Genomic DNA, 19810 nt, shown 5'->3' with positions numbered 1-19810 from the left:
AATATATTTGCATGCATTAAAATGATGTCTTCATATATAATCTCTGTTTGGAACCAATGTTCTGTTGCAGGCAGTGGACTGGTGGAGCATGGGAGTTCTGATGTATGAACTGTTGACCGGAGGCTCTCCTTTTACTGTGGATGGCGATGAGAACACTCATTCTGACATTGCAGAGTAAAGACACACACACACACACACACACACACACACACACACACACACACACACACACACACACACACACACACACACACACACACACACACACACACACACACACACACACACACACACACACACACACACACAACGCTTAGAGCTGAGTGCTCTGTGTACTCTAATGTAATAACCACCAGTTCCCTTTTTATTATCTAGAGGTCCAACTTGAGACAATTTGATTGCATCATCCTGTTGACAAATTGAATTTAAAACAATATTCTTCACTTTTACACAAAGGTATTTTCAAATTGTAATATATTTCAAGTCTGTCTTTCGGCCTAACAGGAGAATTATGAAAAGGGATCCCCCATTTTCTAAGGACATTGGCTTCCTGGCCAAAGACATCATCCAGCGACTGCTAATTAAAGACCCAAAGAAGAGGTTGGGCTCTGGGCCCTCGGGCGCCCAAAATGTAAAAAGCCATCCATTCTACCAGGTAAGAGAAAGTGAATTATATTTAAAGCATAAATCTCTATTAATTTATCATGTAACACCTTTTTACTACCAAATCATTTGTTGAGTCAGAAACTGAACTGGGAGGATTTAGCTGCTAAGAAAGTCCCGGCTCCTTTTAAGCCGGTCATTCGCGACGCGCTGGACGTGAGCAACTTCGCAGAGGAGTTTACGGAGATGGACCCAACCTACTCCCCAGCTGCACTTCCAAACAACTGTGACCGCATTTTCCAGGTGATATATAAGAACAAATTTACAAAAATATTCTTTAATCATTCATTTTACCAGGGTTTAAATTGGGCCGGGTCGTCTGGGGCTGAGCTCCGGTACTTAAAGGAAAACGCCATAGTTTTTCAATATTTTACAATGTTCTTACCTCAACTTAGACGAATTAATATATACCTGCATATATCCATGTTTTTCCTATTTAAAGACTGTTACATGAGTAGTTACACAAGTAAGTATGGTGGCACAAAACGTAACGATTTTTTTTTTAAGCGGAAAAAATTAGAACTGTATTGTATGGTGGAAGAGCACTTAGTTTGCAGCACTTCGATCTCGGCGTGCAGTAACATCATCACTCCTGACTACTCCCCTTCTCGCTCAAACTTCCGTCAATATTACTACGCCCAAGGTCGAATTTACCATTAGAATAGTGTTTTTCACACAGAGATTCTAAAAAATTCACAGAAAATTTGTCCGGGATCGTTTGATTTTTGATTCAGTCACACTGCCAACGTTTTCCGGCAACCTTATCTCACAAAGTTCCGGAATTTTTTGCGCATTTTTCCATGGCATTCTTACGGATTGGTTACTCAACTGCTTTTTCCTATTTTCAAACCATTTTCGCTTCAGTTTAGGGTTAGATTTGGTGTTTGCGTTAGTATGTCATTTTAACTATTGGTTTTTACTATTTTTTCTGCTTTATTCTTTTATAATTTCTAAACTTTAAACAATTGTCGCCTGGTGTTGGGGTTAGAGTTGGGTTTGGGTAGGGATATCATTTCATGTAAATCTAACCCTAAACCAAAGCGAAATGGTAAGAAAATAGGACAAAACAGTTGAGTAACCAATCCGTGAGAATGAAACGGAAAAGACAGTCCGTAGCAGGGCCACGGAAAAATGCGGAGATCCGTGAGAATGCCACGGAAAAATGCGCTAAAAATTCTGTGACTATCCCACGGAAATTCGTGAGATCAGGCTGTTTCCGGAATCTGTGCGTGCTTTCACACACACTTATCGTAAAAATACGGGAAAAACACATGACGTATTTAAAGCTGGTAGGTTTTTCCTCAGTATGGCACGCCCCTTACAGCATTGTTTCTGCATCTTGTTCACACACAATGCTTTCAATGTATGTTACGTTAATGTAACTAGGTCCACTTTCCGGGAGCGATCCCATAACCTTTATGGGACATGTTTGTGTTGAAGCCTGTTTTACAGAAACTTTCAGGCACCAAAGTGCTGTTTGAATGAGGTTTATGAGATCACGAGACTGTCATTACGGACATGGGTTTGTCAGTGAGTGATAAATAGAAAGCAGGGTGACCACATTTGCTACACCTGCCATTGGTGGTTGAATGGTTAGATGTAGTGCTGCACAATTAATCGCATCGTGCAGAAATACCAGAGCAAAGATGGATGCAGAGGAGGTTGACAGTGATCTGGTAGCTAAACAAAACTCTACGTCTGTTGTATGGCAGTATTTTGGATTTAGGATTACTGACACTGAACAGTTGCTACATCACGTGGCAATACGAAAACATTTCTAGTTTTACAAATACACATTTTAGCATTATCACTTAACTGTGTGTGGATTTTCCTTAAAACCCATCAAGTTGACTCATGATACCATTTTAATCGCAACCGCACATCGCAATATTAGCATCAATATCCGCAATGTGAAAAATTACCCAAATCGTGCAGCCCTAGTTAGATGGTTAGATTAACATTAGTATAAATTACAAAATCAACATAAATATTTCTATGCAATGCATACATGTTTTCTTTAGTAGGCAGTGTTTATGTTACATCAACATTGGTATTCACATTTAAACACTTTAGTAGTCCATGGCCTGAGTTAACACACAAGTGGACATTTGATGTTGGGTTAAAAGATATAATTGTTCGGTTAACCCCTCGATGTTAATCAGTCGGAAGCAGTACGAGCAATTCAGCCGTTTCTAATGAGCACTTGCGCAACGTGAGCCCGGCTGTCTATGTTGAATTAGAGAGCTGTTTTGAGATGTAATTATGGTGATATGGAGATGGATTGAAGCATCAGATGTGAATGACTATTTTTGATTCGGCTTGATCCATAACGTTGCCTATAGCATGATGCCAGCTGAAACGGGAGGCTGCAAAAGAGATGCTGTTTATGATTGCCGTCTGAATCCTTCAGTCTGGCTGATCAATGCCGCCATTAAACGGCTCTTTCGTGGAATAAAAGGTCGGCGTCTGTGAGAACAACCATGTCTGGCTCAATTACTTCTTCAACCTTTGATTACCAACTTCATCTTGGCTTTTCTGAGCGTTCGCCTTTCATGTGCACTGGAATTTTGATCCTTCGTAATTCTCGGGCGGTACAATTGCAGAGACGTCTGCAATGATGATAACTTTCGAAACGCTAACCCCTCCATCGTTCTCCAGCGCGCGCACACACACAGCCACATATAAATTCAGCCACCCCCTTAAACTCCTCACAAACTGAAATTAAGCTGCGTTAGAGGACGGCGATAATTTGAAAAGCAGGGCAATCAAATACCTTGGCTTAGCAATTAAAAGCATTTGAACCATTCATCTCCCCATCCTTCCGTCCAGCCAGCCGTTCCTCCGCCCGTGTAGCGTACACAGCTGCAGTCTGGCCGTGTAAGTGGGGCATGGGCTGTCAGAGGCTTTATTTAGATGTGACTTGGCTAACTGGTGCATGTTATGCAGTCTTTGCAAACAATGTGACTGGAGTTCCTAAGCATGGGTAAAATGAAGATGTGAAAAAGCAGTGGTTTCTTTTAATTTTACGTACTTTGATAGTATGTACTTAATTCTTTGTGATGTTTGTTTTGGAGGTATGTAAGTGTGTAGTATGATTTACAGCTAACTATTCATTAAATTTTTTGTATTATACACATTTAAGTTAGGCTCGGGATTTTGTAGTGGAATATATACTTACTGTATGTTCACACTGCCACCAGCAAGAGCGTCAAAAACACTCTGGCTGTTGAAAAAGATTAGTGGACGATCTGACAATTGTACGCTTTTTCTGGATTTCTTTTAAGCGAAAGGACTTATATTGGTTTCCACCTTCCGATTGGTTGCCACCGAACCGTGCCAAAGCTCATTACCATAAAGTTGACCTGATTTCAGACTTCCGGCCACTTCGAAACCATTGCTGATGGTCGTGTGAATGTACATTTATACATCTAAATGATGATACAGGACAGAGGCAGATTTCTGCAATAGCGTTCTTGCTTGTCTAATTCCCGGGATACATTGCACGATTTTTGGCTGTCCCATACGGCATTGCCATTGTGAAACAATCGTTGTGACTTCTGTGATCGTGGCTCTTTATCTGTGGTGCAATGTAGTACAGTGAGAGAGGTTCAAAGATGGCCGTTTCCCTGGTCTTGTGACCAAAGATAGCCTACGATAGTTTTCTGACAGTGTCAGAATTCAGCATGATCAACGCACAGTGTGTTTGCTGCTATGACCTGTATACCCGTATTTGTTTACCACTAGCGCATGCCGATGACGTTGCGTTAACGTGTCACAGCCTACGATTCAATAGGTCTCATCATCATACAGTCTACATGCTTGTCGTACCCCTTAAATCTTATAGGATGGTAAAAATTCAGCATTTTATCCCAGGCTTAACAGTAGCTGTGTTTCCAATAAATATTTGCACAAAACTTTTGCGTTATTTTCTAAGTGTCGACAAAAAGCTATTTGGAAATGACGTGTTCCCATTAACCAATGTTTTGTGACTAAAACATAAGTTTGTTCTTTCACGATAAATCATTCCTAAAACCATGGCGACGAGTGAGTTCGACCTTATAAAGCTGTGGCCACACTAGACTTTTCGTTTCATTGACTTACATTCATACGCATAAAAAATGCTAGGGGTGTGCATTGGCACTGCCCTCACAATTCGATTCAATTACGATTCACCAGGTAACGATTCAATTCGATTCTACGATGCATCAGAATCCTACTGTACACAACAAGGCAAGTGCAAATATTCTCAACAAAAATGGAAGCTTAGCAGCTTTAAGACAATGACAATTATATACCTGAGATGAGAATTTACACACAGCGTAAGTCTTGTCTAGTTTCCCATTAACTTCGTAGAATCCGAAATGTGCAAATATGTTCACTTTCTATGGAAAAGGGTGCGTTTTTATTTACCCGTCTATCACTGTCATCTCTCTCCGCCTCAGCCATCTTGATTGTTGTTGTTATGCCCCCGGAAGTAATTGAAACTTCACAACTTTATTGTCCACTCGAGGCCAGAAAATAAACAGTGACATCATTGATTATGGCACTTTGCTGCATCGATGCTGAATCGTGCATGCGCGCATTGCGATGCATTGCCGAATCGATTATTGTTGACACCCCTAAAAATGCGTAAGACCGGCAATGCAAGTGGGTGTGACGATTTGTTGCAGGTCGCTGCGTAGCAAAGTTCAAGTCTGGTGAACTAACGTGACCTGTAAACGTGCCAAGTGTAAAAACTTTTTCACCATATATGGAAGATTATGCGACATTGGCGTGTTTCCATTGGGCACATTTTCAATTCGCCATTTAAATTTGTGTAATTTGAAAGGTAATAGAAAAGGTAATATTGATAGAAGTTTGAGTGAGAAGGGGAGTGATGATGTTACTGCGCACCGAGGTCGAAGTGCTGCAAACTAATTGCTCTTCCGCCATACAATAGAGTTTTCATTTTTTATCCGCTTAAAAAAATTGCCACATTTTATTGTGTGCCACCATACTTACTCGTGTAACTACTCATGTAACAGTCTTTAAATAGGAAAAACATGGAAGTGTTTGGTGGCTTCTAAATTCATCCCCGTTTGGATCCTAAGGAAAGAATGGGGGCTACATGCTAACACATTCACAACACGCTGTACTAAAATTAAGTGCACGCATTGAAAAAAGATATGTATGTATTAATTCATCTAAGTTGAGGTAAGATCATGGTAAAATATTGAAAAACGGTGGTGTTTTCCTTTAACTAGTGCATATTTGCATACTGTGTAGCAGGGGAGTACGCATGTGCAGTATGCATTTTACATGTTTTACATTTCCATGCATTTGGTAGATGCTTTTATCCAAAATTACTTACAATTCAGTGCATTTATTAAGTGTATGCTGGCTTTTTTTAGTATGCAGGGAAGGTGTTAGAGTATAAGTGACCGTGAAACTTTTAGTATTTCCTTTGCATAGTTTCATCTTCACCTCTGTCTGAAAGTGTTTGTTTATATCTACAGGGCTATTCCTTTATGTCCCCTTCCATTCTGTTTAAGAGGAATGCGGTGATGGACGACCCAGCACAGCTGTGTGGAGGGTCCGAGAGGCCGGGTTATGCTTCTGTAGCCCGGAGCGCTATGATGAAGGTCAGTTTTTATATTGCTACCTTGTAAAAACAACATTACAGGAGAGCATAAAATATTTTGTAAAATTTTACCAGGATGTTACACAGTGTTTTCTTACAGTAAGATGCTGTATTTAAAATATTCTTTTGAAATTACTGCAGACTAAGTTGCCTAATGTGGAATAAAACTTTGGCAAAATCTTTTCTTGCAAAAACAAAACAAACTGTTATGCGACATTGTGGAATAAAAAAAAACATAATTGTAACACAGTCTGTGAAAACTCAGCTAAAGTGATTTACTTTAGCATAAAATCATTGTACATAATTTAAAGAACATTCTGTAAAAATATAACCTTCATGTCTTTAATACTGTCTGTGAATGTACACTGCAAAAAATGACTTTCTTACTTAGTATTTTTGTCTTGTTTTCAGTACAAAATTACAAATATCCAAAAATTCTTAAATAAGGAGTATTTTTTTTTAATGACCAAAATGACTTAAGAAAATAAGTCTAGTTTTTAAACAAAAAATATAAGTGAATTTGTGCTTAAAACTCTTACTTTTTTCTTAAACACTTAATTCAAGAAAATTTTTCTCACCCCATTGGCATTTTTTGCATGTTTAAAGCACAAATTTACTTAAATTGTATATTTAAAACTAGACTTATTTTCTAGTTTTTAGACATTTTGCTCCTCAAGAAAATACAAAAGAGAAGAAATTTATATTTGATTACACTGCAAAAAATTTATTTCAAGAAAAAATGTTTTTAAAACTGAAAACAGGACAAAAGTGCTAAAAATTCTTAAATTAAGATGCTTTTTCTTGATGAGCAAAAAGACCCAAGAAAATAAGTCAAATTTTTAGACCAAAAATATCAAATTTAAGTAATTTTGTGCATATAACAAGCAAAAAAAATCTGCCAATGGGGTAAGCAAATTTTTCTAGAATTAAGGGTTTTAGAAAAAAGATTTTTTTGCTTACCCCATTGGCAGATTTTATTGCTTGTTTTATGCACAAAATCACTTAAATTTGATATATATGGTCTTAAAATTAGACTTATTTTCTTGGGTCATATTGCTCATCAAGAAAAAGCATCTTAATTTAAGAATTTTTAGATATTTTTACTGAAAACAAGCCAAAAATACTAAGAATTTTTTTCTTGAAAATCCTTTTTTGCAGTGTATATTTATATTAAATTAATATTTGTACAAAAAACAAGATAAAAATACTACGTAAGAAAGTAATTTTTTGCAGTCATGTCAAAGATTGAAATCAATGATGCAATCAAACTGATGATCTCATATTTAGATTATGAGACTTTAGCCTGGATTTCATAAGCTGGATCACAATTTCTTGTGAAATAAGCAGCAGAAATTGTTTTGTTTAAAGTCATCTTTATGTTTCTTTTGGCTGGAACTTTTTCACTTTTAATGAATTTTCTCCCAGCCAGTGTTATACTGTTACAGAATATTGGTTAGTTTGTTAAGGTAAGATTAATAATTGACACTTAGGTTGAATCATAATTTCCACACTTTGTTTGGGAATATAGTATGGAATCATACAGAATGTTTTACTATATTAGGAGATGTGGGGTGTCTGCAATGCTATTGTGGTGAATGTGGTTGTTCTCTCTGGGGAAATTTTATTATGATTGTCAACCAAGCATGCACAGTATCAACATTCAACAATTGCAAATATTACAAAAATGCTACTGCATAATTAATTTATTTAGTCAAAGTGCATGCTGGGAAAACAAGCAACCATATATTATGCACATCACATTATGAGTAAACATTCAAGGGATCACTGTAACACACCCACTTCTAATCAAAGCGATTGCATATCACACAAGAATGTACTTTGAATTCAAACAAATCTATTGTAAATGTACACATTCAATACATGCAATACGCTTATCTAAAATAACAGGGTGCACTACTCCAGCATGTGGAGACTAGCCAATCATAAGAAAGTCAATTTGCATAATGTAGTCTTAAAGTTACAGTATCATAATTTGTCCCCGACAGAATTGGACACACACTTTTTTGTTAACCACTGATGTTCTGGTGAACCCACAGGACTCTCCGTTCTACATGAGCTATGAGATGGACTTAAGAGAGAATGCACTGGGCGAGGGAAGCTTCTCCATCTGCAGAAAATGTACCCATAAGAACACAAAGCAAAACTACGCTGTGAAGATCGTCAGTAAAAGGTACCAGTAAAGCAGCCTGGCCTACTTACATAGTCTTCTAAATTTATTCCCAGTTCAGTTGTATTATATAATGGCTATCAAAGTCATTTGTAGTTATCTTTTTTTTTTTTTTTTGAGGATGGAGGCACTTACGCAAAAAGAGATTGCTGCTCTGAAACTATGCGATGGACACCCTAACATAGTGAATCTACACGAGATCTACCACGACCAGGTATGACTGTATTTTACTGCTAGTTGAGACTAGGGTTGCCGCGGTGACGTAATTTTCCCACCGGTTAATCGGCGCGTCACAAACTCGGTGATCCCGGTATCACCGAGTGGGAGGGGCTTATAAATGCGCATGCAGACGTGCACATTTTACTTTCACTTTTGAATTACGCAACTGTTTAAATGCAGCGCTTGCGTAAGCTGCGTTAAATCGCCTATGAATTTGCGTGCAATGCGAGTGCAACAGCTGGTTTACTTAAGTGCTTGAGTCAATGTGCGCAGGTAATTCTCACAGAACCCGCCAGTCCCAAGCAGAGCAACCGGCTACTTCTCCATAAAAGCGCTGCTTGAATGATGGGTTTAATATTTTTCTTGATGAAAAACACAACAACAAAACGATCTCGCTTATATTAAACATCATATATGTATATTATAACAAAAACAAGCAAAGCACGCGGCTTCTGTCATCATCTGGTCAGTCAGCTCGCCTTGCAAACTCTGACAGAAATAAATGAAATCTGACACCTGCGGCTGCTCTGTGATGTGACGCGCGTTCAGCCCCGCTGAATTCAGACAACAGACACATTCAGTTGTAAGTGTTTGCTCTCTCTAACGAAACTAAATGATTTAATTACTCGAAAATATCTAAACGATGGTGAAAGACGGTGTCGCGGTGGGCAAGGCTGAAGCACCGGTTATCACCGTTTCACCGACTATCGCGGCAAGCCTAGTTGAGACTTAGGGGGCGTGCACACCAACGTTTTTGCGGCAGGTGCATTTTTTCAATTGATTCCAATGGAAACTCTGCGTTTTTCAAATAAGCCAGCAGCTAGCGGTTTTTTTTTCGAGAGTTGAAAGAGATTCAACTTTGAGTGAAAAGCTCCGCTTATCAATGTCAGTTCTCACACGGCCATCCAATCACAATGGAGGAGGGGTGGGACATTACCACAGCAACCAAACGGCTTACAGCTCAAGTATCAGAGCTACCAAAGCACTCGGCTGAAAAACAGCTGGCATTCGGCGTCCTCAAGGCGCTTTCAGCCGCGTAAAAGTTTAAAAGTTTGGTTTGTCCAGCCCTTTAGTGTGTATGCTGGTTTGACTGTATGAGGCTTTAATATGCACAAAGCAGTTTTGGGTTTTAGAGAACTGGGCTACCCAGAATTAATCTGAACCGTATTTGTTGTCAGACCTGCCCCAGATTTCAGTCTCTTGTTAAAGGGACATTCCACTTTTTTTGAAAATATGCTCATTTTCCAGCTCCCTAAGAGTTAAACATTAGATTTTTTTAGTGTTTTGAAACTCATTCAGCTGATCTCTGGGTCTAGTGCTAGCACTTTTAGCATAGCTTAGCACAATTAATTGAATCTGATTAGACCATTAGCATTGCGCTAAAAATGACCAATAGTTTGGATATTTTCCTATTTTCCTTTGCTGAGGTAACATGGCTGCAGCAGGCGTAGTGATATTACGCACTACCCGAAAATAGTCCGCTTGGTTACTTTCAATTGCAGGGGACTATTTTCCGGCAGTGCGTAATATCACTACGCCTGCTGCAGCCATGTTACATCAGCAAAGTCCATGATTATTATGCCAGTTTGAGAGTATAGTTCCTAGCCATATCTTCCTAGAAAATCGCAACTTTTAATTTTCCGTCTGTCTTGGTACACGATGTAACTACATAAAAGTCAAGTTTTAAATAGGGAAAATATCAAAACTCGAATATATTGAATATGGTTATTTTTTTAGGCGTGATGCTAATGGTCTAATCAGATTCAATGGATTCTGCTAAGCTATGCTAAAAGTGTTAGCGCCAGACCCAGAGATCAGCTGAATGGATTCCAAAACGGTAAGAATCAAATTTTTAACTCTAGCAGGGCTCCAGACTGCCACCAAATGCACATGTGCGATCCGTAAATTTGACCTTTTTTGTGATCTGACACTGAATTTAAAACAGCACATTGATGATACATGCAGAAAAGCACAAAGTATTTATTAGTAATACAGTGTACTTAGTAGAAATGTGAACATTTGGTTGGCATGTTGATTTACGGTATGTGCCCCTAAATTTTCTGGTTGAGCCCCTAAAATTTTCAGTTGGGGGCCACTGTGCTCCAAGTGAAAAAAGTTAGTCTGGAGCCCTGTCTAGGGGAGCTGGAAAATAAGCAAATTTTCAAAAAAAAGTGGAGTGTCCCTTTAATAAACCAGCTTGATCCTTTTTTATCATACTTTATCTCAATTTGAATCATGAAAATGCTGGCACTGGCTGGCAACTTTTTTTTTTAAACGCTGGTGGGGAAAGAGTTAAAAAGGAAAAGAGAAAACAGATTAAAGACCTATTGTAATTCAGTATGCAAATATTTTAAGCCCAACCTTTTTGGTTTTCTGATTTATGCGATATTATGAAAGTTAAATGCATGGCAAATACAATCTTAAAGTATGAAGTAATGTTTTATTTATCTGTCTCTCTGTTGCTGGGCAATTATTAGGCCTTTAGACATTTAGTGTGTGTGTGCGCCTGGGTGTGTGCCAGACAGCTTGATCTATCGTCTTATTCATTAGTGTGATAAGCTGGAGTCAGTCGGGCTCTATAAAGTGTGCCCGAGTGTGTGTTCCCGTGCACACTTACCAATTGAAGGTTATCAACCCCCACCTTCTCAGTGCCATGCCCCAGATGAAAAGCAGAGCCACCCTACCAGGTCAGGGTCTTTGTTCCTTTTTACAGAGGATAATGAGAGATATTAGCTTGCTCTTTTTCATTTGCTGCTTCTTTTTCTCTTGTGCACACACACACACACGCATGCACACTCGTACACCCTTTTCTTGTCTCATCCCGCCTACATATGCCGTACAAATACTTATTCTGCCAGTCACTTATTCACACTTATTCAGAGTATAATGAGACCAGAGCTTATTTATAAAATCATCTTAAATCCCAACCTTTGCCAAAAGATACTACAAGCCCTTCCTTGAGTTCAAAGGCAGATTTTCTTCAGCTATCTGTCATTAAGTGTACATCTGTGCCAGGAAAAGGGCTTTGCACCTCATCATGGAAAATCTATCCATCAGCTTTGTGTATTTGTGATCATATACCATTCAGTGTGTTGCTTTAGGTCTATACTAATCTGTTATTTTTGTGCTTTACATTAACATTTACGCATTTGCCAGGCGCTTTTATCCAATGGAACGTGGATTAGATGCACTGAAAATCTCGATGCCCAATTCCTATTTGTTGCCTTTATCCGATTTTTTTTTTTTTTTTTTGATGACTCGCTTGCATCCCTCTTCTAAAAGCGACTCGTATCCGCAAGGTTCCCACGGGTCCTTGAAATCCTTAAAAGTTTGTGAAATTGGGGAAAAAAATTCCCCTAGGCCCTTGGAAGTTTTTGAAAATATACATACATAGATACAGGTCATTGAAAGTGCTTGAATCTATTTTATGCAAAAATCCATATTATTTCCTGTGTAGTGTAGGATAATATCATAAAAATTCTAGATTTTTAAGCACACATGCTAAACTGTTCTCTTTAAATGCTTATATCTTCTCTATCCGAATGTTGATTCATACTAAAATGCTTTTTTGCATAGTTGTGTTTGACACATGAAAACTTCTCGGGTTACGTATGCAACTGTCGTTCCCTGAGAAGGGAATGAGACGCTGGGTCTCCCTTGGCATACTTCCTGCGTCCCTGTAAAGCTGTCTTTGGCAACATTTCGGATAGCGATATACTTCCTGGCTCCCGTGTCACCCTGTCTTTGTCGTTATATGTCTCACCATTGGTTGAATTTGATATACACATTCAGACGCACTTACCCCTGGAGGCGTCCCCAAAGTGTCACCGTAGTGACGCAGCGCGAGTTCCCTCAAAAGGGAACTGTAACAATATATCTTAAAAGGTAACACGATGTAACCTTGCTCTCACTCGAAATGTGTCCCCACATTTAGTCCTTGAATTTGAGGGGGATTTGCACCCGGAAAGTTCTTGAAAGGTCCTTGAATTTGAAGTTAACTAAGGTGTGGGAACCCTGTATCTGATATCTGCATTTACACTCTTTGCAAAATAATCAAGGTAGACATACTGACCCGGAACAGCCACAGAGGAAGTAAAATGTTGCGATATGCAATGGACAGAGACAAAACGATTAAACGAGATTATAGAGCTTTATTTTTGTAACAAGAAATAAAACTTCAACATTACTTCACTAAATGGAACTGTCCTCCTTTGTTGCGCTGCTAAGAAGAGTCATGTGATTGCAGGTGGGTCATTCTATGAAAATGGTGGCTTTTTGAACATACAACTTTTTTAAAATGTAATTCTTTTTTATACCAAAACTTATATGTCACGGGAACAAAAGAGGACCAAAGGCAAATTAGCAGGTGAGTCTTTTGCTTTAATATACACAGTTCGAGCCGTACAGGTAGTGGCACTTGGTGAACAAGAAAATAAAACAAAACACAGGCAAAGCCACTCAGGTAATGTAACTTAGGAGGTCACAGTCCTTTAAAAGGTAAAGCAAAACTTGTCCGCGTGGCTGTGTAACCAGGGGTAGGCAGACAGACTTGGCCGACACCGCGGCGTTCAAAGGCAGGCTGTGACCGGCTGCGGCAGCAGCGACGGGCTCGAGAGAGAGAGAGGAGAAATACTGGAGCGCCTGAGTTGCCAAGGCTCTTTCCACACACCTCCTCAGCAGAGTAACTGTACAGAGAGCAGACTGGGTAACACACAGGAGAAACTGCTTATCACAGATATTTACAAAGACTCGACTCGACTGGACAGGACAGGAGCACGGCTCCGTATCTAACACAGAGTGAGACACAACACAACGTGACCATCATATAATAATCCAACAGAGGAAGGGAAAAAAAAGGGAACTATATATAGGGAGGTAAATCACAAGATGAGGAGCAGGTGAGAAAATGAGGAACACCTGGGGGAAGCGCTAATAGGTTAACTAGCGAGTAAATGAGAAAAGGTAAAATAGAGAAAGAACCCAAAGACGTAACAGTACCCCCCCTCTCAAAGTGCGCCACCTGGCGCACTAGAGGAGGACTGGCGAGAACGATAAAAATTATCAATGAGCGAGCGGTCCAGGACGTCCCGGGCAGGAATCCAGCATCTCTCCTCCGGACCGTAACCTTCCCAATCTACCAGAAACTGACGACCCCGACCACGGGGGCGAACATCAAGGAGTTTACGGACACGATAGACAGGGGAACCCTCTACGTGAATGTGGGTGGTAACGGGGCGAGGGGGGTGGGGCGAATGACGGGCTTGAGACATGAGACATGAAATACCGGATGAACGCGACGAAGGTTAGAGGGCAATCGGAGCTTAACAGAAACCGGGCTAAGAATCTGAACGATACGAAATGGTCCAATAAACTTGGGGGCGAGCTTGCGCGAGGGGAATTGGAGAGGGAGATTGAGGGTAGAAAGCCAGACCCTTTGTCCGCACGTATAACGCGGACCTTTAATGCGATGCCTATTGGCAGCTCGACGGGTAGCGGACCGAGACTTACAAAGAGCGGACCTCACCGCTCTCCAGGTGCGTTTGCAGCGTTCGATAAAAGCCTTGACGGAGGGCGCCTTAGATTCAGAATTGGAGGCGGGAAACAGCGGTGGTTGGTACCCAAGACAGCTCTGAAAGGGCGATAAACCGGTGGCAGAAGAAGGGGCGGAGTTATAAGCATATTCTGCCCACGGGAGCTGTTCAGACCAAGAAGCGGGGTTGCGAAAAGCGAGACTGCGTAAGATGCGCCCTATAGTCTGATTAGCGCGTTCAGCCTGTCCATTGGTTTGCGGATGGAAACCAGAGGAAAGGCTGACAGAAGCCCCGATGAGGCGACAAAATTCCTTCCAAAACAGGGAGGAGAATTGTGGACCCCTATCTGACACGACATTTTCGGGGAGACCGTGGATCTTAAAAATGTGGTCAACGACTATCTGCGCAGTCTCCTTAGCAGAGGGAAGCTTAGGGAGCGGGATAAAACGGGCGGTCTTAGAGAAGCGGTCGATAACGGTGAGAATTACGGTCTTGCCTCCGGACAACGGGAGGCCAGTGATAAAGTCAAGCGCTATCTGAGCCCATGGTCGCGACGGAATGGGTAAAGGTCTAAGGAGGCCAGCGGGGGGTCGGTTGCTAGACTTAGTCTGGGCGCAAACAGAGCAAGACGCGATAAAGCGGCGGACGTCACGTTCTCGAGTGGGCCACCAAAATCTCTGGGAGATCGAGGCAATAGTACCTCTGACTCCAGGATGTGCAAATATCTTGGAGGCATGCCCCCACTGGAGAACGGCACGTCGAGCGGTAGGTGGGACAAAAAGTAAGCCCTTAGGGCAGAGACGCGGTGTGATTGTGTTGGAAAGAGCGCGTTTAACCAGACGTTCGATTCCCCAGACCGCCGCTCCCACCACCATTTGCGGCGAAACTATGCCTTCCACGGTGGGAACAGAATCGGGGGGAGCGAACTGACGAGAGAGGGCATCAGGCTTTATGTTTTTTGAACCGGGTCGAAAGGAAATAGTGAAATTAAAACGCGTAAAGAAGAGAGACCAACGGGCTTGACGAGCATTGAGCCTTTTAGCCGAACGGATGTACTCGAGATTACGGTGGTCTGTCCAGACCACGAACGGCAATAACGACCCCTCGAGCCAGTGACGCCACTCCCCAAGCGCGAGACGTATGGCCAGGAGTTCGCGATCCCCCACGTCATAGTTACGTTCGGCCGGCGAAAGCCGGTGGGAGAAAAAAGCGCAAGGGTGTATCCTCCCGTCAGCGGGCGAGCGCTGGGAGAGGATAGCCCCGACACCCACCTCGGAGGCATCCACCTCAACGATAAATTCTCTAGAGACGTCGGGGTAAATAAGAATGGGGGCTGATGAGAAAAGAGACTTAAGGTGATCAAAAGCCGTCTGGGCAGCGTCACTCCAACTAAAGCGGGTCTTAATAGACGTAAGCGCAGTAAGGGGGGCTGCTACCTGACTGAAATTCCGAATAAACCGACGGTAAAAATTGGCAAACCCTAAGAACCGCTGAAGCGAGACGCGAGAGTCCGGAGCGGGCCAATCAGTGACGGCACTAACCTTAGAGGGATCCATACTAATGCCCTGGGGGGAAATCACGGAGCCAAGAAAAGTCGTAGTGCGCGCATGAAACGTACATTTCTCAGCCTTAACAAATAACTTATTCTCGAGGAGACGTTGTAAGACCTGGCGAACGTGCTGCACATGCACCTGGAGAGAGGGAGAAAAAATTAGAATGTCATCAATGTAAACAAACACGAAAATATTCAACATGTCTCTGAGAACGTCATTGACCAATGCTTGAAACACGGAGGGGGCGTTGACGAGCCCGAAGGGGAGGACCCGGTATTCAAAATGACCAAGGGGGGTATTAAAAGCCGTCTTCCATTCGTCCCCCTCCCTGATGCGCACCAAGTGATACGCGTTACGTAGGTCCAGTTTTGTGAAGAACTGCGCCCCCTGCAAGATCTCAAAGGCCGACGACATTAGGGGTAGCGGATAACGATTCTTAATGGTAATGTTATTAAGACCTCTGTAATCAATGCAGGGGCGCAACGAACCGTCTTTCTTCTTCACAAAAAAGAACCCCGCACCAGCAGGAGAGGAGGAAGGGACAATAGTACCGGCCTCTAAAGATTCAGAGAGATATCTCTCAAGAGCCTTACGCTCGGGACCCGAAAGGGAATAAAGGCTTCCCCGGGGGGGCGTGGTGCCCGGGAGGAGCTCGATGCAACAATCGTAGGGACGGTGCGGAGGAAGAGAGGCAGCCCGGGAACTACTGAAAACCGCTCGCAGATCGGCATACTCCTCAGGAACCCCTGATAAATCACCCGGTTCCTCCTGAAACACAGAAACAGGAGACACAGCAGAGACTAAACACTTCACATGACATGACAGACCCCAAGACAGAATGGAGCTTTTTAACCAGTTAATCTGAGGGTTATGTTCAACCAGCCAAGGATGGCCCAAAACAATAGGGGTAATAGGGGAGTGAAAAACTAAAAAAGAAATAGTCTCTCGGTGGTTGCCAGATACGATGAGACTCACAGGTGCAGTGACACGACCAACCTTAGCTAGTATCCGCCCATCCAAGGCAAATACAGTTGTGGGTTCCTGAAGGTTCACCAGCGGAATGCCGTGCCGTAAAGCCCATGCCTCATCCACGAAGCTACCCTCGGAGCCAGAGTCAATGAGGGCCAGACAAGAAGCCGAGGAACTCGGCCAGCGGAGGGAGACCGGTAAGGTAGTCCGAGAGAGAGGAGGAGGGGGAAAAGAGGCGGCGCTCACCCGTATCCCTCTCTCTACCGGTGAGCCCTGGCTTTTAAAGGGCAGGAGGAGGCAAAGTGATCATCCGAGCCGCAGTAGAGGCAAAGCCGGTTGGAGATGCGGCGATGGCGTTCGGCAGCAGAAAGGCGAATCCCGCCTAGTTGCATCGGCTCAGTGTCGGGGACGGCTGAGGAAGAGGAACCGGCAGCCGGGGAAGAGAGGAGTGACGCCTCCACATGACGCGTCTTCCGGCGCAGCTCGAAACGTCTCTCAACACGTAGCGTTAGGTTGATGAGGGGGTCGAGACGGGATGGAACCTCACGAGCCAGTACCTCATCCTTGATATCAGCATTTAGACCCTCAATGAAGCGAGCCACCAGCGCCGGCTCATTCCATCCACAGGAGGTTGATAAAGTGCGGAACTCCACGGAAAAATCCGCCACCGAGCGCCTGCCCTGGCGGAGGCTGGACAACAGGCGAGAAGCCTCAGGCCCATGGACAGACCGGTCAAAAACCCGCAACATCTCCTCCTTAAACAGGACATACTGAGCCAGACAACCGGCATCGGTGTTCCAAACAGCCGTTCCCCACTCTCGAGCCCGTCCCTTGAGAAGAGAGATGACGTAGGCGATCCGGGAACGATCTCTAGCATAGGTGGCAGGCTGAAGCGAAAAAACAACCTCACATTGCGTCAAAAATGATAAACATTCAGTCTGCTCACCAGAGCAGCACGGGGGATTATTCACACGCGGCTCCGGAGCCTCCGGGAGTCTCGGGGGAGAGGGCTCTATGCGGAGAAGGTGAAGCTGCTGGGAGAGATCGGTTACTTGGGCAGCGAGAGAATCAACGGCATGACGGGTAGCAGCGAGTTCCTCGTCATGTCTGCCCAGCATAGCACCTTGCAGCTCAATGGCAGCCTGAAAAGGATTATCCTCCGCGGGATTCATGTGGTCTGGTTGGATTATTCTGTCACGGGAACAAAAGAGGACCAAAGGCAAATTAGCAGGTGAGTCTTTTGCTTTAATATACACAGTTCGAGCCGTACAGGTAGTGGCACTTGGTGAACAAGAAAATAAAACAAAACACAGGCAAAGCCACTCAGGTAATGTAACTTAGGAGGTCACAGTCCTTTAAAAGGTAAAGCAAAACTTGTCCGCGTGGCTGTGTAACCAGGGGTAGGCAGACAGACTTGGCCGACACCGCGGCGTTCAAAGGCAGGCTGTGACCGGCTGCGGCAGCAGCGACGGGCTCGAGAGAGAGAGAGGAGAAATACTGGAGCGCCTGAGTTGCCAAGGCTCTTTCCACACACCTCCTCAGCAGAGTAACTGTACAGAGAGCAGACTGGGTAACACACAGGAGAAACTGCTTATCACAGATATTTACAAAGACTCGACTCGACTGGACAGGACAGGAGCACGGCTCCGTATCTAACACAGAGTGAGACACAACACAACGTGACCATCATATAATAATCCAACAGAGGAAGGGAAAAAAAAGGGAACTATATATAGGGAGGTAAATCACAAGATGAGGAGCAGGTGAGAAAATGAGGAACACCTGGGGGAAGCGCTAATAGGTTAACTAGCGAGTAAATGAGAAAAGGTAAAATAGAGAAAGAACCCAAAGACGTAACATTATAGTCATATAATAGTTTACTTCTTAACATTAAGCTGTCATTTAAAGGGACCATTTAAAATGTCCGCCAAAAAAATTAATTTATACTCCACACTCCAAACAGATGGGGGCAGTATACCTCCAGAAAGTGAGTTGGTCTATTTTAATTTAGTAGCTGCTGATTTAGCAGCATATATCAAGTTTGATTTACATTAGCAACTAAGTAAGTTAATCATTAGTCACAAAAAAAAACCATTCGGTCTCATTAAAATTTCAATGTTTTCCGCTACGTTTCGTGCGTCCATTTGGTGTTCATTATTATCGAAGACATTTCAAGCTTCTTAACTAATGTTACATTTTAGCATCAGCTTGGTAGATAACGGGTGAGAACCGGATCGGATCCGTGGGTAGAGCTAACTATTAAACGCTAACAGCTAAGGATGCGCGATAATTTGCATGCGATAACGTTAGTCATTGCGCTTCTCATCAGTGAAGCCGGTTTCTTGATTAAAAGTGAATCGCCATCAGCTGCTTTCAGATGGAGCCACATTTACTGCACAAAGCCGTAGTTCATGTACAAGCTGAGCATAGGTTATCCCAAGGCCTATTAACGTTATAAGTGAACTTCTAGCGAAATACTAACAGCATCTTACTTACCAATTGAAAAGAAATGTTGTCATTTCGGAGTCGAACCTCATTTCTTTCATGTCCATTAGTTGTCTCCAGCGATGAAAAGCAGTGACAGTATTTTATTTGTGATTTTATTTGTGATTCCGAGCGTGTTGTTCCCTGCAGCGAATGGTTGTGGTAGTGGTAAATGTCTCTTGTTTCAGCCATTCTTCCGCTCTCTTCCCTGAACTGAAATGCGTCTGAAAACCCTATTGCAAGGCAGGAAGGCATGTCCAAATCCATGGCTGTCCGAATTGCATTTTTCTGAGCTGCCTTCATGCCTCTTAAGTCAACAAGTCAGCTGCCTTAGTTTTCGGACGCAGCGGTAGTAGAGGGCTGTACTTCCCACACATGCGACTTATTCGTGTATTGCAGTTTGGCTGGTGGTTATGTACGTGGCCCGCATACCGCCTCCCATGGTCGAAACTGGTATTACGACACTTGTCGGGCTGTAGCTAGTAATTTAGCATGCTAATTCAGATTGATATCTCTGCAGCACTATACCTTGTCATTTTTTTAATGACATCTTTGCCCTTATTTCTTCTCATTCTTTTGATGC

The 19810-nt window shown here is 42.7% G+C and overlaps 1 protein-coding gene across 1 annotated transcript in view; it reads left to right on the top strand.

The window, feature by feature from the left end:
• Positions 1 to 19810, top strand: part of LOC129417226 (ribosomal protein S6 kinase alpha-5) — a 57720-nt gene that overhangs the window by 17390 nt on the left and 20520 nt on the right. The window contains exons 7-12 of the mRNA XM_073864910.1: positions 71 to 174; positions 505 to 655; positions 745 to 906; positions 6159 to 6284; positions 8341 to 8474; positions 8592 to 8685. Coding sequence (XP_073721011.1) covers positions 71 to 174; positions 505 to 655; positions 745 to 906; positions 6159 to 6284; positions 8341 to 8474; positions 8592 to 8685 — 771 coding nt within the window. The remainder of the gene's footprint in view (positions 1 to 70; positions 175 to 504; positions 656 to 744; positions 907 to 6158; positions 6285 to 8340; positions 8475 to 8591; positions 8686 to 19810) is intronic.

The sequence above is a fragment of the Misgurnus anguillicaudatus genome, unplaced genomic scaffold (assembly GCF_027580225.2).
Source record: "Misgurnus anguillicaudatus unplaced genomic scaffold, ASM2758022v2 HiC_scaffold_28, whole genome shotgun sequence".
In the NCBI taxonomy this organism is placed as follows: Eukaryota; Metazoa; Chordata; class Actinopteri; order Cypriniformes; family Cobitidae; genus Misgurnus; species Misgurnus anguillicaudatus.
Note: the sequence above shows the minus strand (reverse complement) of the source record. Positions and strands in the feature narration are given on the sequence as shown.